This window comes from Trachurus trachurus, assembly GCF_905171665.1.
Source record: "Trachurus trachurus genome assembly, chromosome: 5".
Classification (NCBI taxonomy): Eukaryota; Metazoa; Chordata; class Actinopteri; order Carangiformes; family Carangidae; genus Trachurus; species Trachurus trachurus.
This window is the reverse complement of record NC_139896.1, coordinates 22,890,922-22,910,295: the sequence shown is the minus strand read 5'-3', so window position 1 is coordinate 22,910,295 and position 19,374 is coordinate 22,890,922. Positions and strand designations below refer to the sequence as shown.

General features: G+C 41.2%; 2 protein-coding genes across 2 annotated transcripts in view; both read right to left on the bottom strand.

Annotated features, from left to right (window-relative positions):
* grm7 (glutamate metabotropic receptor 7) overlaps positions 1 to 19,374 on the bottom strand; it is a gene marked incomplete at both ends in the record, with an annotated part of 327,441 nt that overhangs the window by 265,439 nt on the left and 42,628 nt on the right. The window lies entirely within an intron of this gene.
* Positions 10,006 to 10,893, bottom strand: LOC310985556 (uncharacterized protein; the record flags this gene model as incomplete). The annotated part of the gene is made up of 1 exon (XM_083971171.1): positions 10,006 to 10,893. One exon carries the CDS (start codon positions 10,891 to 10,893, stop codon positions 10,006 to 10,008), a length of 888 nt encoding a protein of 295 aa, XP_083827297.1.

Sequence of the window (19,374 nt, the reverse complement as noted above, 5' to 3'; positions counted from 1 at the left end):
AGCTACACAGTCTGGAGTTGGAGAGGAATACTATAGTCAACTGACTGACATGTGAAATTGACTCCGAACCTTTATTCCTGCAATTGCTAACACCGAGGGTGTTGTTCGCTTTCACAAATGAAGGCATTTTATGCAAACCATGGGGCCAATTGTTCTCTATGCATGTGTGAGTGCAATCACATTTACATTTTTGTCATTTAGTGTGCACTCACACAGACTTACAAAGAGCACATTCATCAGGCACAGGTGAGCGAAACGCATAACATTACAGTTTGGACAAAATCCTCTTTACGAAAACTAACAGCTGAAATGACAATAAAGTAGCAGATACAATAGCGCAAGTATCATTTCAAGTCATTGTGTTTTGGATTGAAGAGGGCCTGGTCTCTGTAGTGGTGGTTCAGTGTGTCTAAGCCATTACAGAGGCATAAATTCAGAGGCAATGAGATGTCAGTATAATTACCTTCTTTATGCTAGGCTGGGTAAGCACCACTCTGCTCACCACTTCCTGCCACATTAGAGAAAAGAACCATTTGTCTGTGGAGACATGGGGCCCTAATATGTCACACCAACACTGACCTCTGTTCTCTCTGTGCTTTAAATCTATAGAGCTGTGAAGGTGAATGTCAGCGCAGTCAGGGGTTCACACCAATGATTGCACCACTGCAAAAGCTTGTTGTTTGATACATACATTTAAAAAGCCACTTCAAATGTTTGTGATTGCGTTTGACTTGCAGCATCCAGACTTCTAAACCCTCCTGTACCGGTTATTAATTTGAAAGTTTGGGCGTTGTTTTAGCCTGGACAAAAAACTGAGAACTTTCAAAACTGTAACACGGACGCACAGACGGTTGCCACAATTCTGGTCACTTCCTTGAGTCTCAGCCTCGAGTATCCATGGTGAATGCAAAAAATAAAAACCTTGTCTTGTCTTGATGTCATTGCTGGAGCTGCTGTGTGGTTAAACTAAGCTTTGTAATGCAACAGTTGTCTTTGGTGTTCTCTTTTACTGCAGAGTCCACCATGTGTCTACACTGGTTTGCACATGCTGAGTGTGTGATGATATGTGTGTTAAGGTGTGTTAATATTTGGGCTGCACGATTTGCAAAAAACATCATATTGTGATCATATGGACAGATATTGTGATGGCAATTTCAGCTAGAATTGTTTTGTTGTTTTTGCTTTTATACATAGAAATTCTTATGTCATTTGTGTTGGCTAGCAACATACGACCTATAGCCTAGTGTTAGTCTAATGTTGTGACACTTCACATCAAATAAATTTAATAAAATAAAATAATTACCGCTCCTTTGATTTGGCTAGTGCACGTGGCAATATTGTGATTCTGGTTGTGTTACACTCGGATCCAAGAATCTTGAGCGGATCTTGTGTAGTTGTTAATTCAAGTCCTACAGTTGCACTTCAATTAATCATGCCACCCTATAGTTAGTATGGATGGAAATTATTTCTGATGTGGAGCTGAAACGCTCATGTGGTCCGAGTGCATTTGAGTATTAAAAGGAAAATCTGAACGCTGAAAGGCAGCAGACAATGCAGCTTGTTATGAAGAAGCCATAGGAGTCACAGTAGATTTGGTCTTGCCAAATCATCCACTGCTGAAAGCATCATATCTTCTGAAAAGTTTTTTAATCTCAATGAATTAAAAACAGAAAAAAAATCTATTAAATCATGCCATGTTGAACTTCTGAACCATTGGGTTTAGTTCTTCTTGGATATTTGACAAAACGTTTCACAGCATCGCACGTGTTCCAATATTGGGCTCTTCTTCAGCTCTATACGGCCATGAAAAGACCAAATCTGAGTAGAATTCTCTGTGCGCTCATGTAAATTCAGCTGGAGCTAGTTAAGCTATATTTGACTCTGTCTGCGCCGAGGTCTGCTGCTTCTCTGACATGATATACTTGTTCTTGGTGCACCTGATTTTCTGGATGATTCCACCGCAGAGAACTAAGTGACAATGATAGAAAACACACACGCATACAGACACATGCACACACCACCGTCTCCATGGTGCACAGCCATGTGACGACGGCTGTGATCTATAATTAATTTGCAACTGTAGAAATGTAACACAGAAGATAAATCACTTTAATACTGAGGGGAAAATATATAAATAAAAGAAAAGAGAGAATAAGATAATATTGCGTATAGTGGGGAGGGTGCAGATGGGCTAGAGAGGGATGAGGGAGGAGAGGAGTGAACAAGGAGCGAGACAGGAAGTGGGGTGTGGAAGCATTGACACAAAATTGATGGCATAATAAAATCAGTGGGGCTGCATGCCATGAGTGGGTAATTCTGCAAGCATCTCAGTCGACGATGAGTTTACGTACATCCAGATGACTTTTCCTCTCTCTCGCTCTCTCTCTACTCAGGATTGTTTTCACCCTTTCTCCTCGCCATCCTCGGAAGCCTTTACCCTACTCTTCCTTGCATTCCTTTCCTGACCAGCTCAGAGTTTTATCTCTAAAAGGCAGAGCTGCCGTCAATGTCGAAATAATCCTGCTTGATGCTCGGCCCACTGAGGTTAAAGGCTGAGAAATGTCTTTCAGTGCACAAGGCGACCGCTTGGAGGATGGCTCTGGGCCTCTCTTCTGATTTGCTGTCTGTTTTCTCAACGATCCAATGAAAATACAGCAGATAAGCACTCTGACAGACCAAATCCTGCAAATGTTGGATAATAGTTCCAGGTATGGGTGGATGGCTGAGGGTGGTGCTTGCTTTGTTGTGACATCATGAAGTCACAGAAACCATAGCAACTGGTTTAAATGCTCAGTTTCTGAATATAAAATGTGTGCATTTCTCTGTGGATTGAGGCTTTGATACTTTTACAGTATTATAGAACATAGACCTGCTCTATGATCAAAATTGATATGGGGATATCACTTTAATATGGGGCCTTTAATTGTTGTTGTTCTGATTGCTCAGGCACAGTAGGTGAGATGGTTGTATTGTACTTTTTCCTCATCAAAACCTGCTGACAACATACCCACAGTGCATCTGAACCTCTTGTGGTATATTGGTGTAGCAGCAAATGAAGAGTGGGCTAATGAGGTACAAGGAAGCTCCCTTTTTAAAAAACATCATACCTGTTTGTTATGCAGCCACACCTGGAAACAGATACTTGATAATCAATATCATTCCTGCCTTCATTGAAGAAGATGATGTGATTTCCCCTCTCTGAAACTGCCCCTCCTCTTCCTGTTGCCCTTCTTCTTGTTCCCCATCTTCCTCCTCCCCTCTCTGCTGAATGAGGCTAAACACACACTCAGCACCATCTAAATTATGCAGATGATAATAGTGATTACCCTGAAAGTAAGCTGCCGACGTGGCTCAGCCCAAACTGTTTGCAAAACCTGGGATGTGTTTACAGTTTCTTGCATGATAGAGGTTCTGAGTCTCACCTGACTGAGTGTCATGAGTTTTGTAATAGCTTCTTTTTGATTTACAGCTCAACTGCTCTCTACCTGCTCTCGCTAATTGAAAAGAGAGGTCACTCTGCTGCTCCTCACAGGAGTCCACACTGTGCTGCGTGTGCGTATGTGTGTGTGGAGCTGCAAAGATTGGACTATGCCAGATCTGCATTAATGTGAGACACAGTGTAAAAGGGGAACATAACATCAGTGCCTGTTTTTGTTTTCATCATCATTAGTTACCTCAATGATGCTAAGTATCTTCCCTTTCCCTTTCATCCCTCACTTCTCACCTTCCTGTTCCTTCCTGTCTCACTATCCTTCCTTATCCACTCTGCTCTTCTTTGCCTGTCCTGTCATTTCCTCTCCCGTGTTTGTTTGCCTTGCTTTGCCATCATTATTAGGGGTATTATTAGTATGCAGGCCCGTGTCCTAAGGCCAGCAGTCTAAAAACAACAGATCCTGAATTCAAACACACACACACACACACACAGAGTTGTAGCATTAACGCACCAGGAAATAAAATCGGTGAAATCCATGCTCAGATCGACTCAGTACAATCAGGACACTCTAAATTGAGCTGTATCTGATCCAAGCACGTAACAAACCGATGCTTGCCAGTCACTGCCGTGGCTTGCTCGCCTCAACTGGTTTTTTTTTTCAACTTGTTTTGTTTTTTATTCTCTCACAGCCTCTCTGACCTAGTTGCATGCACTCATCACAGCAGACAGCATTGTAACTTTTAATCAGACAACTCTTCATTTGTACTAACAGCATGGCTGAGCCAGGACATGAATAATTGTGGGCTCATATAATTGGCTCACTGTACTGTATATGTGAGCAGAGTGGGGATAGCACAATAGTAAAATACGATGTATCACATGACAAAATAAATGTAAATAACAAGCTTTTTCCCCAGACTTTCATGCTACACTTTAATATGCTTTCATGTTTTTTATGCAGTTTAATTAGCTTCTCTGCAGGAAGCAGGACCCTCGCTGTGGCAAATTTAACATGTTTTACTCATGTTGTCAATTTGCTGTAAATGTTAAGCTGCATATCATGAACAGAAAACATGAATATTAATGTATTCATAAATTATATATTGCAAAAATATTTCACAATTTGTTAATAAGGTTGTATTTTCGTTATAAAAAATTATATATTGGAGATATACATTTGGATTGTTTTGCTGCCACTGAAAAGGGGATTCCTCTCATGTGTTTCATGACAAGTCTTTCCAGGCGTTTAGGTATGGGGGTGAGGGCCACAGGCCTGTAGTCGTTCAGAAATGTGACTGCTGAATTTTTTATGCCGGAATTATTGTGGATGTTTTGAAACATGAGGGGACACATTGCACTGCGGCACTGAGTTTCAGGACTCTGCCTACCACCCCATCTGGTCTGGCAGCTTTCCTGGGGTTGATGTTTTTTAGGCCCAGCCTGACCTCACATTCACATTCCTGATTGCTGGAGCTACGTTGTACCTTTCTTTGACTCCGTTTCTGGTCATAATAAAAAAGTAAAAAGACTGTAGCATTTACCTTTTAATTGATCTAAAACTTTAGGTTTTCAAAAACACAGATTTCGGCAGAACAACAAAAAAAATCTGGATTTTAGCACCGATCTGATTGTTGGTGACAATGATGATGATGATGTTTGTTTGTCTTTAGTGTAATATTTGACTTGATTTTGGTTTCTCAGAATCTTTTTTTAAAATGTTTTTTTTTATGTCTCATAAATAAAACTGTGACCAATCAACATGGACTCACTGGCCAACAGATCTGCTGCACGGCAATCCAGAAATCACAGTAACTTATTATTAAATAATTTATCTCACTAACATTCCAATTTTTAATCTTCAGCAGAATATCTGAGGTATTTTTTTCTTTTACCACTATTACTTTCATACCACAACAGAACTGGGAGCCAATTTCCGCCCCACACCATCAGAGCTGCTGGTGCACTGTCAGACAGAGGTTTTTGTTATTATCTTTGTATATTTTTGATGAGATAATTTTTGATTGATATCCACATACAGCACATGCTCTTTGATTTTGACTTTCACAATGGATTGAACACATAAAACAATATAATAACCACATCAAAAAATAATAAACAAAGCTTTATATTAAACCTGCTGATGGCTACATTTGTTTTCTAACTGACACAGTGGTGATAAATACATTTATTTGCTGTCCAACTGATTTATGTTTCCAAATATCATCATGATAATACACCATATAGAATCTCTCATGCGCGATGACTAATCATCCTGGCGTTGTTGCAATATCATTGGGTGTGTGCCAATGGTCCAGAGCGAGCATCTCAAGCTACGGACATACCTCGAGATGAGTCAAGTCGTCTGGCCATTAAAATGAGCCGACAGCACTCAAGACAATTCAAATGAACTCTTTAAATGTGTGAAAGGGAAACACTTTTCAGGCCCTCACAGTCCTAATAGTTTCTACAACGGTGCAGAAATCTTTAACTTTTGGGCTACACACCTTGCTCTTGGGCATCGCACTATGATGGGGGATGCTGAGTTTGGAGAAAGCCTTATTCAATTAGTTTCCCACCTAATCCTCTGAATCCTCCTGCCACCTCTGTATCGGCTGCCTCAGCTAAAAACAACAGCACTCCCTGGTGTTTATCTGCTCATTATCAGAGACGCTGGATGAAATAAGGTGTAGCTCGGTTGGAGGTGTTGGTAAATGTCACTCCTTGGGGGGGAACTCAAATCTCTAATCCAAATTAAGAGGGCAGTCGTGATTTGGCCTCTGTTCATAATAAAAGATAGCGTTTGAGCCGGTGCGGGAGCAGGAATCACTGCAACTGCAACAAGCTAAATCAAAGTGAGATGAAGTGAAGCTGTTTGATCACCACTGACAAGTACAAAGGAGCTTTGTGAACGTGTATCTCAGTGCAGCTGGGCTGATTTCAAGATAACCTCAGATAAAAATCAAGGGTTTAACCTTGTTAACATCCACATGGTGTTTGTTATACAATACAAGACATGTCATGAGCAAATAATCCTTCAACACGCAAGTGTGTATCTCCTTCTTGGAGCTACAGTGAACCAAGGACAAACTCGCTTTAATTTCGTGGCGCAGTTTGGCGCAGCCCGCGCAGTGGTAATTTCGCTGAGATGGGTGTGATGGCGCAGCAGGGGGAGGTGTTGACAGATTCATCTTGGTGCAGTGACAAAGTTTTGTGCCAAAACGCTGCGCCGAAGGTGCACTAAAAGGTTTCCAGAATGTCAGGCACATTTCAATGCAATAAATAATCACAACAAACACTATTTAATGTAACTATCTGAATCAGCACATATTAGATATTGGTATGTATTTGTCATCTCTAAACTCAGAAAATTCAAAAGAAAAAAGAAAAAGAGAGATGCTCGCCGACAAGGGGCCAGGCCACGGAGCTTCTGATTTCATCCTTGTTACGAATGGTATTTGTTTATATGTTGATCTGTGCACATTTGTTACACAATGAGTGTGTTTATTAGTGGAAAAGGGGTGTGCGTGTGTGTGTGTCAGGGACGGACGCATCATGGTTGGAGCTGTGTCGGATGCGAGCGACCGCATCGTCACACAGCTGTTGTGGCATTGCCCACATTGTCCTATGGCTAATCCGTCACTGGTGTGTGTGTATGTGTGTTTTTTTTTTTTTACATTGGGCAAAGGTTCTCTGTGTATCAGGGCAAACCTATATTCGGTCACTGCAAGCATGGACCTTCCGGACCAGAACATCAGTTTCCTCCTGTAAGTTTGGCCGTCTGGCGTCACTGTCTCCTTCATCCATGTCGAAATATAAAATTACAAATTTGCACCTGCAGCGCATTTACAGTGAAGGTGAGGAGAGGAGCTCATTTCACTGGTGAAGAACGGACTTGACTCACGGCCTCTCTCCTCCCTCTATGCCACTTGCACTGGTGGGAGGGACGGAGGCGGGCTTGCGCCGGGCTGCGCCATGCACGAAAATTGCAAAGTGCGCCTGGACACACCCCGTTGGCGCGGCACACATGCACTGCACCTCGCCTGTGCCTGGTCTACAAAGTTAGAGCCCAGAGCCTCATTTCAAGACAAGAGCATGAGCATTTGGTGATTTTGAGCAGGTGCACTGTGAGCTATCTGTTATTTTTAGGGTCCGGGCAGCTAAGCTGCCGGGAACCTATTGTATTCCTAGGAATTCTTCTTCTTTAGGGTCCGGGCAGCTAATGCTGCGTTCGATTGCACTCGGAACTCGGAAAGATCCGACCTCCGACTCGGAAAAATACAATAGAACGGCCTTTGAAGTCGGACCTCCGATTCGGGAACTCGGGAAGGATCCAAGCAGCCCGAGTCGGTCGGAAATACGTGCAAAATCGTCAGAGCAAAATGGCGCAGCACACGGTGAGAGGTAAATAATCACTTTCTCCTCAACTTTTTGTCTGTTATGTGTCGTTTAATTTAGTATTTGTGTTACTAAAAGTGTAGGATTACTTTGTCGTGGTATTTGCAGTCCCACTCTGTTAATCAAAGAGTTTGTGTGAGTAGTAGGGACGAAAAAGCACAGTAACAATGCTGAAAATATACAAATTTTTCCCATATTTAAGCTAATATTTAGGTGTAATGCATTTATTTTTATTATTTGCAGGAATTTTATTAGATTTAATGATATTTTTTTGTCTCTTAAGTATTTGCAGACAAGAACTCCGACCTCTATCTGGATGCAGAGAGGACACAGCCTTTCAACTGTGTTATGTATCAGTCAGCATCCGACCCTACATCATATTTTCTTGACCAGCACCTCACCATCAAAATTGAAGTTATTACACTTGGTGAGTGAGATTTTGAAAAAAAAAAAAAAAAAAAAGTTTCACTGTAGAATGTGATTCATTCTTTCATGCATTTAGAGCTGCAGCTAAGAATCATTGTCATAAATGATTAATCTGTCTATAAATTTTTTTACTAATCAGGTTGTAATGATCGATTAGTCTTTGATTAAGCAATTAATTGTTGCTGCTCTATTATAGCATTAGGCCTATTAGGCTATGTGTCATCAACACCAAAGGTAAATTAACAAAGTCCCTGGGTCAATAAAATATTGAAAAATATCATTCACAAGTTGACGTCCTTAAATGTCTTGTTTTGTCCACGAACCAAAGAGATATTCAGTTTATTGTCATAAAGGAACAAAGAAACTAGAAATATTCACATTTAAGAGGCTGAAATCAGATAATTTGATTTTTATACTCAAAGAGATTATTCAGTTATCAAAATAGTCGATGATTAATTTTATAATCGATTAGTGTTTGTGTAATCAATTAATAGTTGCAGCTCTAATTGAGCTATATCAATTTCTCAGCTATATCACTTTCATCTAACCAGATGTTACATGTTTTAGGGCTGGAAACTGATGACAAAGAGTCACCTGAACCAATGGACAACGAAGAGGAGATGCCTGCCACAGATCCCCAACCACACAACGAGTGCTTCACCAGAGATCAGACTTTGTTCCTCATTGATTTGATGAGGAGCAAGCTGGAAGAGGATGGCAGTGAGCTGCCCAAAACCCTTAGAGAATTAAATGCCAGGGTGAAGGCGGGGAAGGGCTCAAAAAAAGCCATGTGGAAGGAGATGGCTGTGAAGCTGTCAGACCACTTTAAAGTGGTTTTCGACCCGGACAGAGTGGCCCGCAAATGGGGAACGCTTGAAGAAGCATACAAGAAAATTAAAGATAACAACCGTACTACAGGAAAGGGGGCACTGCGCTTTCAGTTCTATGAGGAGATGGAGCAACTCCTTGGAGGGCACCATGATATAGAGTTCCCAGTGGTGGGAACTTCGGATGGCTTGGAAATTAGGAGACCTGATGCACTTCTGACTGACCGCCAGCAACCTTCTGCCAGTCCTTCTTCTGGGTCAGCCAGTCTTTCCTCGGGCCCATCTCCATGCCGCCCTCGTCGCCCAGAGGATAATTCCCTCTTGGAATTTCTTCGTGAATCCGAGTCCGCCTCCCAGCGCAGACACGAAGAGATGCTGAGTCACATGAAAACCTCTCAGCAGTCATTCGAAGCCATGATGAAGAGTTACTTGCAGAAAAACTAGTTAACCAAAGAACTTTAAAATGAGAATGTTAAATTGTTTGCACTGCATGTTATTGATGTTTTAATGTGGTGTTGTGCTTACTGTAACTTCTGTTATTGTTCATGTGAGGTGTTATGAATTATTTTCGAGAATGTGAGAAACACAATATGTCATATTTTTATAACGTTTATTTTTATACTTTTGTATGCACTTAAGCGCTTTTCCAAAGCCAGGTTTAAAGTTAAGCACTGTATATGTGCTTTTACATTTACTACGTTTAGTAAATAAAACTGTCAAACTGAAACAGCAATTGAACTTCCACTGGTCATTAATGCGGTGAATGCATGAACAATTAATATGCACAACATGTTGAATGTTTTTCCATATAAAGTTGATGGCTTATTGTGAGATGAAAAGGAGAACATATCAGTAAAACTATTCATTGACAGATAGACAGATTCCAAGCAAAAGCAAAGTTGCCATCATCATCCTAGTTGCAGTCTATTCATTCTCATCACCCCGTCTCGGGCAGCCCAGTGGATGCTGCTCACACACATCTGTGGGGTCTGCACACAGATTGTGTAGGATGCAAGCTGACGCAATTATCATGACAACAATGTCCAGCCGTGTATTTTGAAGGTCTCGCACTCTTCTCCACCGACACTTCATCCTGCCAAAGGTCTGCTCCACAATTACTCTGCCCCGGCTTATCTGTAGGTTTCTTGCCTCTTCCTCTGCTGACAAGGCTCCGTTGTCGCGTTTTGGTGTCATCACAAAAGGGTAGGCATTCCCACAGTATGCACTATCCCCTAACAGCTGGTATTCTCCCATCTTCTCCTCCCAAGTGCTGTAAAATGTGGAAGAGCGCAACATCCGTGCATCGTGCACCCTCCCTGGTGGTCCCACAAAAATGTCCTCAAACTTTCCTTTCTCATTTACTATCCCCTGAAGGAGAACAGAGTAAAAACCTTTCCGGTTCAGGTAGTCGCCGCCTCTGATGATGGGCCTCTGGATTTTAATATGGCACCCATCAATGGCACCTATGATGTCATTGATGCCACAGACCCTGGCAAACGCTGCCACAGATGTTGCTTTCTCAAACTCTTTTGGCCAGGAGATGAAGGAGGAAGTTTGGGCACAGAGTGTGCGGAGAATCTCCAGGATGACATGGTGAGCTGTTGATTGTGACACGTTGAATTTATCAGATAGCTCTCGAAAAGAGTTTTGGTTGCCGATATACCAGAGAAACATGGCAAGCTTCTGGTGAAGAGGAACCTCTGGTCGGCCTCCAACATGAACCTTCTGGATGTGTTGTTTTAGCTTCTGCAGCAGGAAATCAAATTGTGCCCAGGTCACCCGAAGATGCCGGCGAAATGTGTGCTCATCCATCTGCATGAGTATTTCCCATTCTGTACCCGTCTTTAAGATTGACTTTCTGGTGAATGGTTTTAACAGCAGCAAAGCATACCTGTGAGCCCATATAAAATAGGGGATATTAGATTGACAGACAGATATCAACTGCTCTCACAGAACCAGTCACACACAACACAACAATAAAAACACATGTCTGTTTTTTATTAATCTGTTTTTATTGTTGTGTGACATGTTTTGTATATATAGGCTACACACACACACACACACACACACACACACACACACACACACACACACACACACACTGAAACTGAAAATATTGTAGCGACCCCGCAGTGATGTTGTTGTTATGATGTTTACGTTGTGATTTCTGACTGACTGTGAATGTGTTAGCCTACGGGCAGGTAGGGTAGGGTTGAATGAGAAACTGAGGGCCGGGGTGAGTGTGAGGAAGACAGCTGTGTGTGTGTGTGTGTGTGTGTAGGTGAGTGAGGAGGAGCAGAGGAAGAAGTGAGAGTTGTCAGATAAGTTTGTGTTATGTTGTTGTAATTACGTCGGGTCGGACGCTACAATATCAATAGAAACGTGTGATTAACATAGACGACGGACGCGAAATAGCCGCGGAGCGGAGCCAGTTTCCTTTCGGTGCCATTAACCGATTGTGCCAGATGTGCCAGAGCGCGCACCTCTGTGCCAGACTGAGGGGCCGATCTTGCCGACCGGAGAAATGCGCATCTGGAGTGGAATACACACACACGCGCATGCACGCACACACAAGGGGGAAATGACAGCTGCGCGGCTTGCATACGTACAGCATCCGACGTTTCTCTTTCTCTCTCTCCCTTAAGTAGCTGATGTACTTCCCCTGAATGATTTTTAAATACTCAAAAGACATCCAAACAAACATCAGCTTGCTGTGGCCGGCCATGTTTTCCGAGGTTGTGCAATGAAACGCATTTACCTCGGAAGTCGGAATTTCCAACTCGGATCTTTCCGAGTTCCGAGTGCAATCGAACGCAGCATAAGCTGCCGGGAACCTATTGTATTCCTAGGAATTCTTCTTCTTCTTCTTCTTCTTTCTTCTTCCAAGGAAGTCATACTTCCCATGGGTGAAAAGTCACCAAACTTTGCACAAAGGTCCAGTCCCATGCCAGATTCACTCAACTCCAAGGACATGTGCCCCCCCCCCTCCTAGGGGGGGCACAATAAGCGTTTAAATTAAAAAACTTTAAAAATTCCTACCAAACCAACGGTAGATGCTACAGTGTTGAAACTTCACCACAATGTAGCCTCAATACTGTTGAAACTTTTGTCCACTTAAACTTATTACAAATTATGAAGTCCATCACTCTGTTTTTTTCAATAACTGTAAAACTTTTAAAATGTATCTCCTCCCACAATTTTTGCTCAATTGTCACCAAACTTGCTACAGAGCATCTCCAGACCGTCTTCCACAAAACTTGTTTCTCGGATTTTTGATTAAGCAAAAATTGAGCCTACAGCGCATGAAAACGTTTGACTGTAAACAGTACTGTAAACATATACCATCAAATTCTTGCTAAATACATTTTCAATCTTCCTGAAAAAAATTGAGAATATTCTGGAGTCATGGTTGATGAAGTTTGGCAAATATCAGAATTTTATCTCAAAAACAGAATTTTTGAGAACATTTTGAATTCTGCTCTCATGGGAACAACTGCAGTCAATGTGAGAGTGGAATTTATAAACATCATATTTTCTCTTATGAAGCAAAACACTTATCATTAAAAACAAATCACCAACATTTCCATGCTGTCAAGATGCAATTTATGTATTATCAGATTTTTGTTTAGATGACTGAATTATTGACATTTTGACCATTTCATCACAACAGCTGCCCGGGCACTGACTCACCTGAGTGGATAAATGAAGCTACACAGCAGGTCTCACTACCAGCTAATTAGCTCAGTGAGTTAGGAGCTGGTTCTTGGTGTCAGAGATTGTGAGTTCGAGACCCAGCAAGGGTGAAGATGATGATGATGACAGATCAAAATGTCAGATGTCCTGTGACAATTGTCCTAATGGTGGCATCACAGCAAGCCTCTAAATTTAAAAATCCAAATAGCTTGGACTGGACCATGTGCGAAGGCTCCTAACATCTTAGATTCATAGTAGATGTTTGACTAATACATATCATTATTTTACCTCAAAAACTGATTTTTCTTTTTACTGTGGTTTCAAATCTGCCTACACGACAGTGAATGGCTTACTCAATTTGTGAAGCCACTGTTGAACTGCCACTTGTCAATTAGCTCAGTGTGATAGACAACGGTCTTTGGTTCCAAAGGTTGCGGGTTCAATCCTCAACTGATGCAAATTGAACATTATAAGGTCAACTGTCCTGTCTTCCTGTTCTCCTGTTTGTTGCTCAGAATTTGCCAAAATTAGCCCGGACCCGACCCATTGCTGCGCAGCAGCTATAATTAGGGTCCGGGCAGCGCAGCTGACAGGACACTATTGTATTCCTAGGAATTCTTCTTCTTCTTCTTCTTCTTTCTTTCTTTCTTCTTCCAAGGAAGTCATACTTCCCATGGGCGAAAACTCACCAAACTTTGCACAAAGGTCCAGTCCCATGCCAGATTCACTCAACTCCAAGGACATGTGCCCCCCCCTCCTAGGGGGGGCACAATAAGCGTTTAAATTTAAAAACTTTAAAAATTCCTACTAAACCAACGGTAGATGCTACAGTGTTGAAACTTCACCACAATGTAGCCTCAATACTGCTGAAACTTTTGTCCACTTAAACTTATTACAAATTATGAAGTCCATCACTCTGTTTTTTTCAATAACTGTAAAACTTTTAAAATGTATCTCCTCCCACAATTTTTGCTCAATTGTCACCAAACTTGCTCCAGAGCATCTCCAGACCGTCCTCCACAAAACTTGTTTCTCGGATTTTTGATTAAGCAAAAATTGAGCCTACAGTGCATGAAAACGTTTGACTGTAAACACTACTGTAAACATATACCATCAAATTCTTGATAAATACATTTTCAATCTTCCTGAAAATAAATGAGAATATTCTGGAGTCATGGTTGATGAAGTTTGGCAAATATCAGAATTTTATCTCAAAAACTGAATTTTTGAGAACATTTTGAATTCTGCTCTCATGGGAACAACTGCAGTCAATGTGAGAGTGGAATTTATAAACATCATATTTTCTCTTATGAAGCAAAACACTTATCATTAAAAACAAATCACCAACATTTCCATGCTGTCAAGATGCAATTTATGTATTATCAGATTTTTGTTTAGATGACTGAATTTCTGAAATTTTGACCATTTCATCACAACAGCTGCCCGGGCACTGACTCACCTGAGTGGATAAATTAAGCTACACAGCAGGTCTCACTACCAGCCAATTAGCTCAGCGAGTTAGGAGCTGGTTCTTGGTGTCAGAGATTGTGAGTTCGAGACCCAGCAAGGGTGATGATGATGATGACAGATCAAAATGTCAGCTGTCCTCAAGCTGTTTTGCTGTCTAAATGCAATTTATGTATTAACAGATTTTTGTTTAGATAATAGAATTTCTGACTTTTTTATATCTGCCTTGACAACAGCTGCCCGGGCACTGACTCACCTGAGTGGATAAATGAAGCTACACAGCAGGTCTCACTACCAGCCAATTAGCTCAGCGGGTTAGGAGCTGGTTCTTGGTGTCAGAGGTTGTGAGTTCGAGACCCAGCAAGGGCGATGATGATGATGATGATGATGATGATGACAGATCAAAATGTCAGTTGTCCTCAACACGAAACACAAGACAATTGTCCTAATGGTGGCATCACAGCAAGCCTTTAAATTTAAAAATCCAAATAGCTTGGACTGGACCATGTACGAAGGCTCCTAACATCTTAGACTCATAGTAGATGTTTGACAAATACATACCATTATTTTACCTCAAAAACAGATTTTTCTTTTTACTGTGGTTTCAAATCTGCCTACACGACAGTGAATGGCTTACTCAATTTGTGAAGCCACTGTTGAAGGCCACTTGTCAATTAGCTCAGTGCGATAGACACCGGTCTTTGGTTCCCGAGGTTGTAGGTTCAATCCTCAACTGATGCAAATTGAACATTATAAGGTCAACTGTCCTGTCTTCCTATTCTCCTGTTTGTTGCTCAGAATTGCCTAAATTTGCCCAAAAGTAGCCCGGACCCGACCCATTGCTGCGCAGCAGCTATAATCTTCTTCTTTCTTCTTCCAAGGAAGTCATACTTCCCATGGGTGAAAAGTCACCAAACTTTGCACAAAGGTCCAGTCCCATGCCAGATTCACTCAACTCCAAGGACATGTGCCCCCCCCTCCTAGGGGGGGCACAATAAGCGTTTAAATTAAAAAACTTTAAAAATTCCTACCAGACCAACGGTAGATGCTACAGTGTTGAAACTTCACCACAATGTTGCCTCAATACTGCTGAAACTTTTGTCCACTTAAACTTATTACAAATTATGAAGTCCATCACTCTGTTTTTTTCAATAACTGTAAAACTTTTAAAATGTATCTCCTCCCACAATTTTTGCTCAATTGTCACCAAACTTGCTACAGAGCATCTCCAGACCGTCGTCCACAAAACTTGTTTCTCGGATTTTTGATTAAGCAAAAATTGAGCCTACAGTGCATGAAAACGTTTGACTGTAAACAGTACTGTAAACATATACCATCAAATTCTTGCTAAATACATTTTCAATCTTCCTGAAAAAAATTGAAAATATTCTGGAGTCATGGTTGATGAAGTTTGGCAAATATCAGAATTTTATCTCAAAAACTGAATTTTTGAGAACATTTTGAATTCTGCTCTCATGGGAACAACTGCAGTCAATGTGAGAGTGGAATTTATAAACATCATATTTTCTCTTATGAAGCAAAACACTTATCATTAAAAACAAATCACCAACATTTCCATGCTGTCAAGATGCAATTTATGTATTATCAGATTTTTGTTTAGATGACTGAATTATTGACATTTTGACCATTTCATCACAACAGCTGCCCGGGCACTGACTCACCTGAGTGGATAAATGAAGCTACACAGCAGGTCTCACCACCAGCCAATTAGCTCAGCGAGTTAGGAGCTGGTTCTTGGTGTCAGAGATTGTGAGTTCGAGACCCAGCAAGGGTGATGATGATGATGACAGATCAAAATGTCAGATGTCCTGTGACAATTGTCCTAATGGTGGCATCACAGCAAGCCTCTAAGTTTAAAAATCCAAATACCTTGGACTGGACCATGTGCGAAGGCTCCTAACATCTTAGACTCATAAAAAAAAACAGATTTTTCTTTTTACTGTGGTTTCAAATCTGCCTACACGACAGTGAATGGCTTACTCAATTTGTGAAGCCACTGTTGAACTGCCACTTGTCAATTAGCTCAGTGTGATAGACAACGGTCTTTGGTTCCAAAGGTTGCGGGTTCAATCCTCAACTGATGCAAATTGAACATTATAAGGTCAACTGTCCTGTCTTCCTGTTCTCCTGTTTGTTGCTCAGAATTTGCCAAAATTAGCCCGGACCCGACCCATTGCTGCGCAGCAGCTATAATGATTACATTTGCAACCTAACAAGCTAAACATTAGATTTTTGCTGCCTAAAATGAAAAGCAAACATTGTCAGCGAAAATACATTATTTCCCCGCCTGAGAGCTGTGCAGGTGTAATCAGTCGGATTGCAGTTCGAAGAAGGAGAAGATACTCGTGGTAAAAACACACTTAGAGAGTGCCACTCATTTCTGAATGTGCTTTAGTAACCGTCAGCTTCATCAGTCATTAAATTCATTAGGCAAACGGTCTGTGGAGCAGTGAGACGAGGCAGCAGGTCCTGACTTGACAGCTGTCATGTATTAGCTGCTGTAGAAGAATATTCAATAAATGGTCCATGTGGGAGATAACAACAGGAGCCTCTGACCTCACTAAATCCTCAGCAACAAAGAGAGAGTGTGCACTTAGAAGCAGAGGCTGTTTGGAACTGCTGGAAAATAACACAATGGAGTATCAAGTTTAGACTGAATCACTTCTTGGGAAGATCACATTCTAAAGAAGCTGCAAACATGATCATTCTTGACTGGTGTACTTTTTTGACCCCACAGCTTTATAACAATATACATATAGCATTAATAATATTAAATATAATTATACTTTTTTCTTCGTCGTCTTTGATGTCTCTTATAAAATTTGAAAAAAATTGTCATTAGTCATTAAATAATGTTAAGGATATTTTTAATCAGCTGTTGAATAAACTGGAGTTGCAAAGGCCCCAGACACAACATCTGGGTCTTTTTCCTGTTCAGTGCTGTTTCTTCTTTTCTTCATTTTTCTACATTCATTATCACATCAAGTCAAATATACTGAATGAAGCTGGTATGAATATTATTGAGCTAAGATACTGCAGTGGGTGGTGGTGCGTGTGTGTGGACATGTGTGTGTTGATAAGTCATTGTCAGCTGGGCTAAGTGAATGACTAAGCAGGAAACAAAATAACCCACACACAAACATGCATACACAGATATATCTTCACCTGTACACAGAATGATTACTGACAATTTTAGGGGTTCAAACAATAACACTACTAGTTCAACAACCAAGATAAGGGCCATTCACAATAAGTGCATCTGGGCTCCGAGGACACTGAGATAATGATGGTGTTTGTGTGTGTGCGTTTTTCTTGCTTTTCTGTCAACCAGAGTTTCTATTCACAATGTTACAGTGTTGTGTGTCGAGACATGAAGATGTTTGTGTGTGTGCGTGCGTGTGTGTGTGTGGACTTCATCCATGTGTGGCTATTCCCTGAGGGTGGGTCGGCCAGGCTAATGTGCAGTGGCAGACCAGTCAACTGATGAGATTCACTCTGAGTCAACTGAGGAAAACACAGAGAGCCGAGGAACCACAGAGACAACCAGAACGGACGGCGCTTTACTGACTGACTGACTGAAGGACTGATTATCTGACCGACCGACTGACTGAACTAAATGCAGCGGTGGAATGTGCCAGAGTACATTTGCTATACAAAGGTAAAATGGTGAGGTGCCCTACCCTGCATTCCAGGGAGAACTGCTGTGCTTTTGGCCAAGATAATGAAAACTTTGGCATCACGCTGTAACAGCAAAATTGCCTTGAGGATCCACCTTTAGTTTGGGGCTTCAATCTCGGAGGCAAAGAATGAAAACAATAAATAAAGTGGTGTCACAGAGACTGCTGGAAAACATAGCAGAATGCTTATTTACACAATGTCGGCTAACTAGTGAGCAGCTGGGAAGCTTGAACTGACAGGTACGAGCCAGCGGAGGTGAATCCAATCTAATATGGAAGTTTGTTCAGCAGCCCATGTCTGTTTTTTGGTGGGGGTTTTTTGGCCTTTAACAAATATTTCCCATAATCCCTAAATTTAGTGTTAAATGTCATGTCAACAAAGTCGAAAGACAAACTCAGTGTGTGTTCTACAAACAGCATAGAGGACTGAGCTGAGGAAGCATCTGCAGAAGAGAGTGTTTGTGAATGGATGAAACCAATTTACACTGACAGTAAGTCAAGTAAATGTCCATTTAAGCGGAATGCAAATAATTAAATGAATAAAGAGAGTAAAGTCCAGGATCAACTTTGAAGTGGAACAGAGACCGGACTGCAAGGGACATTTTTGAGTCTTTATTAAAATGAACCAAAAACACAAAAACTGTTCATTACAGAGACATAAATAAGAACAAATGAAGTAGAAAATAGAAAAATAAAATAAAATGAGAAAAAAGTATCATATGCCGTTCTGTTATTGATGTAATTACTGCAGAGCTGGATCTCTGTGAACTAAATCTTTATATGCTGTCGACAGAGAGTTGTTGGGCAGCAGCACCTCAGGGCAGAGGGGGCGCAGGGCTTTGTTGAATATGCATGGAAGCACCGGTGGACAAGATTGCATGCCTGGATGAATTCATTGTTTCCTCAGATTCTGACAAAACCACAAAAATGACTAGTGACGGGATGATTCACAGTATAATCCAAAATGGAGATTTTAGGCCAAGACACCACTAAACATGAAGCAGTGAGTCATCGAAGCAGGAAGCCACAGGAGAGCAACACAGATCTCCAGCAGACAGAAGGACATGTTTCTAATAATGATAACTCAAATGTGGAAAAATGAACCAGACCTTCTCCACAATTGCAGATCACATGTTTCGATCCACTCTTTCCACTTTATGGCAGATATCATCTGAGAGAGATGCAGACCTTCAGTTAAATCTCATGTTCCTTAACAAGGCCGCCTGGTGCTGAGCCAACACACTTAATGAAAACACAAGATAACAAGATAAGTTCAAGTTCAAACTTAATTGTCCCTAAAGGGAAATTCACACAGTAGGATGACTGTAAACACTGTGGCAATACACAATAGACTGCAATACACACACAGGCTATGGGGAACATCAGTATTTAATATACTTGGCAGAGCTTTATTAAATCCAGTATCCATATTTCA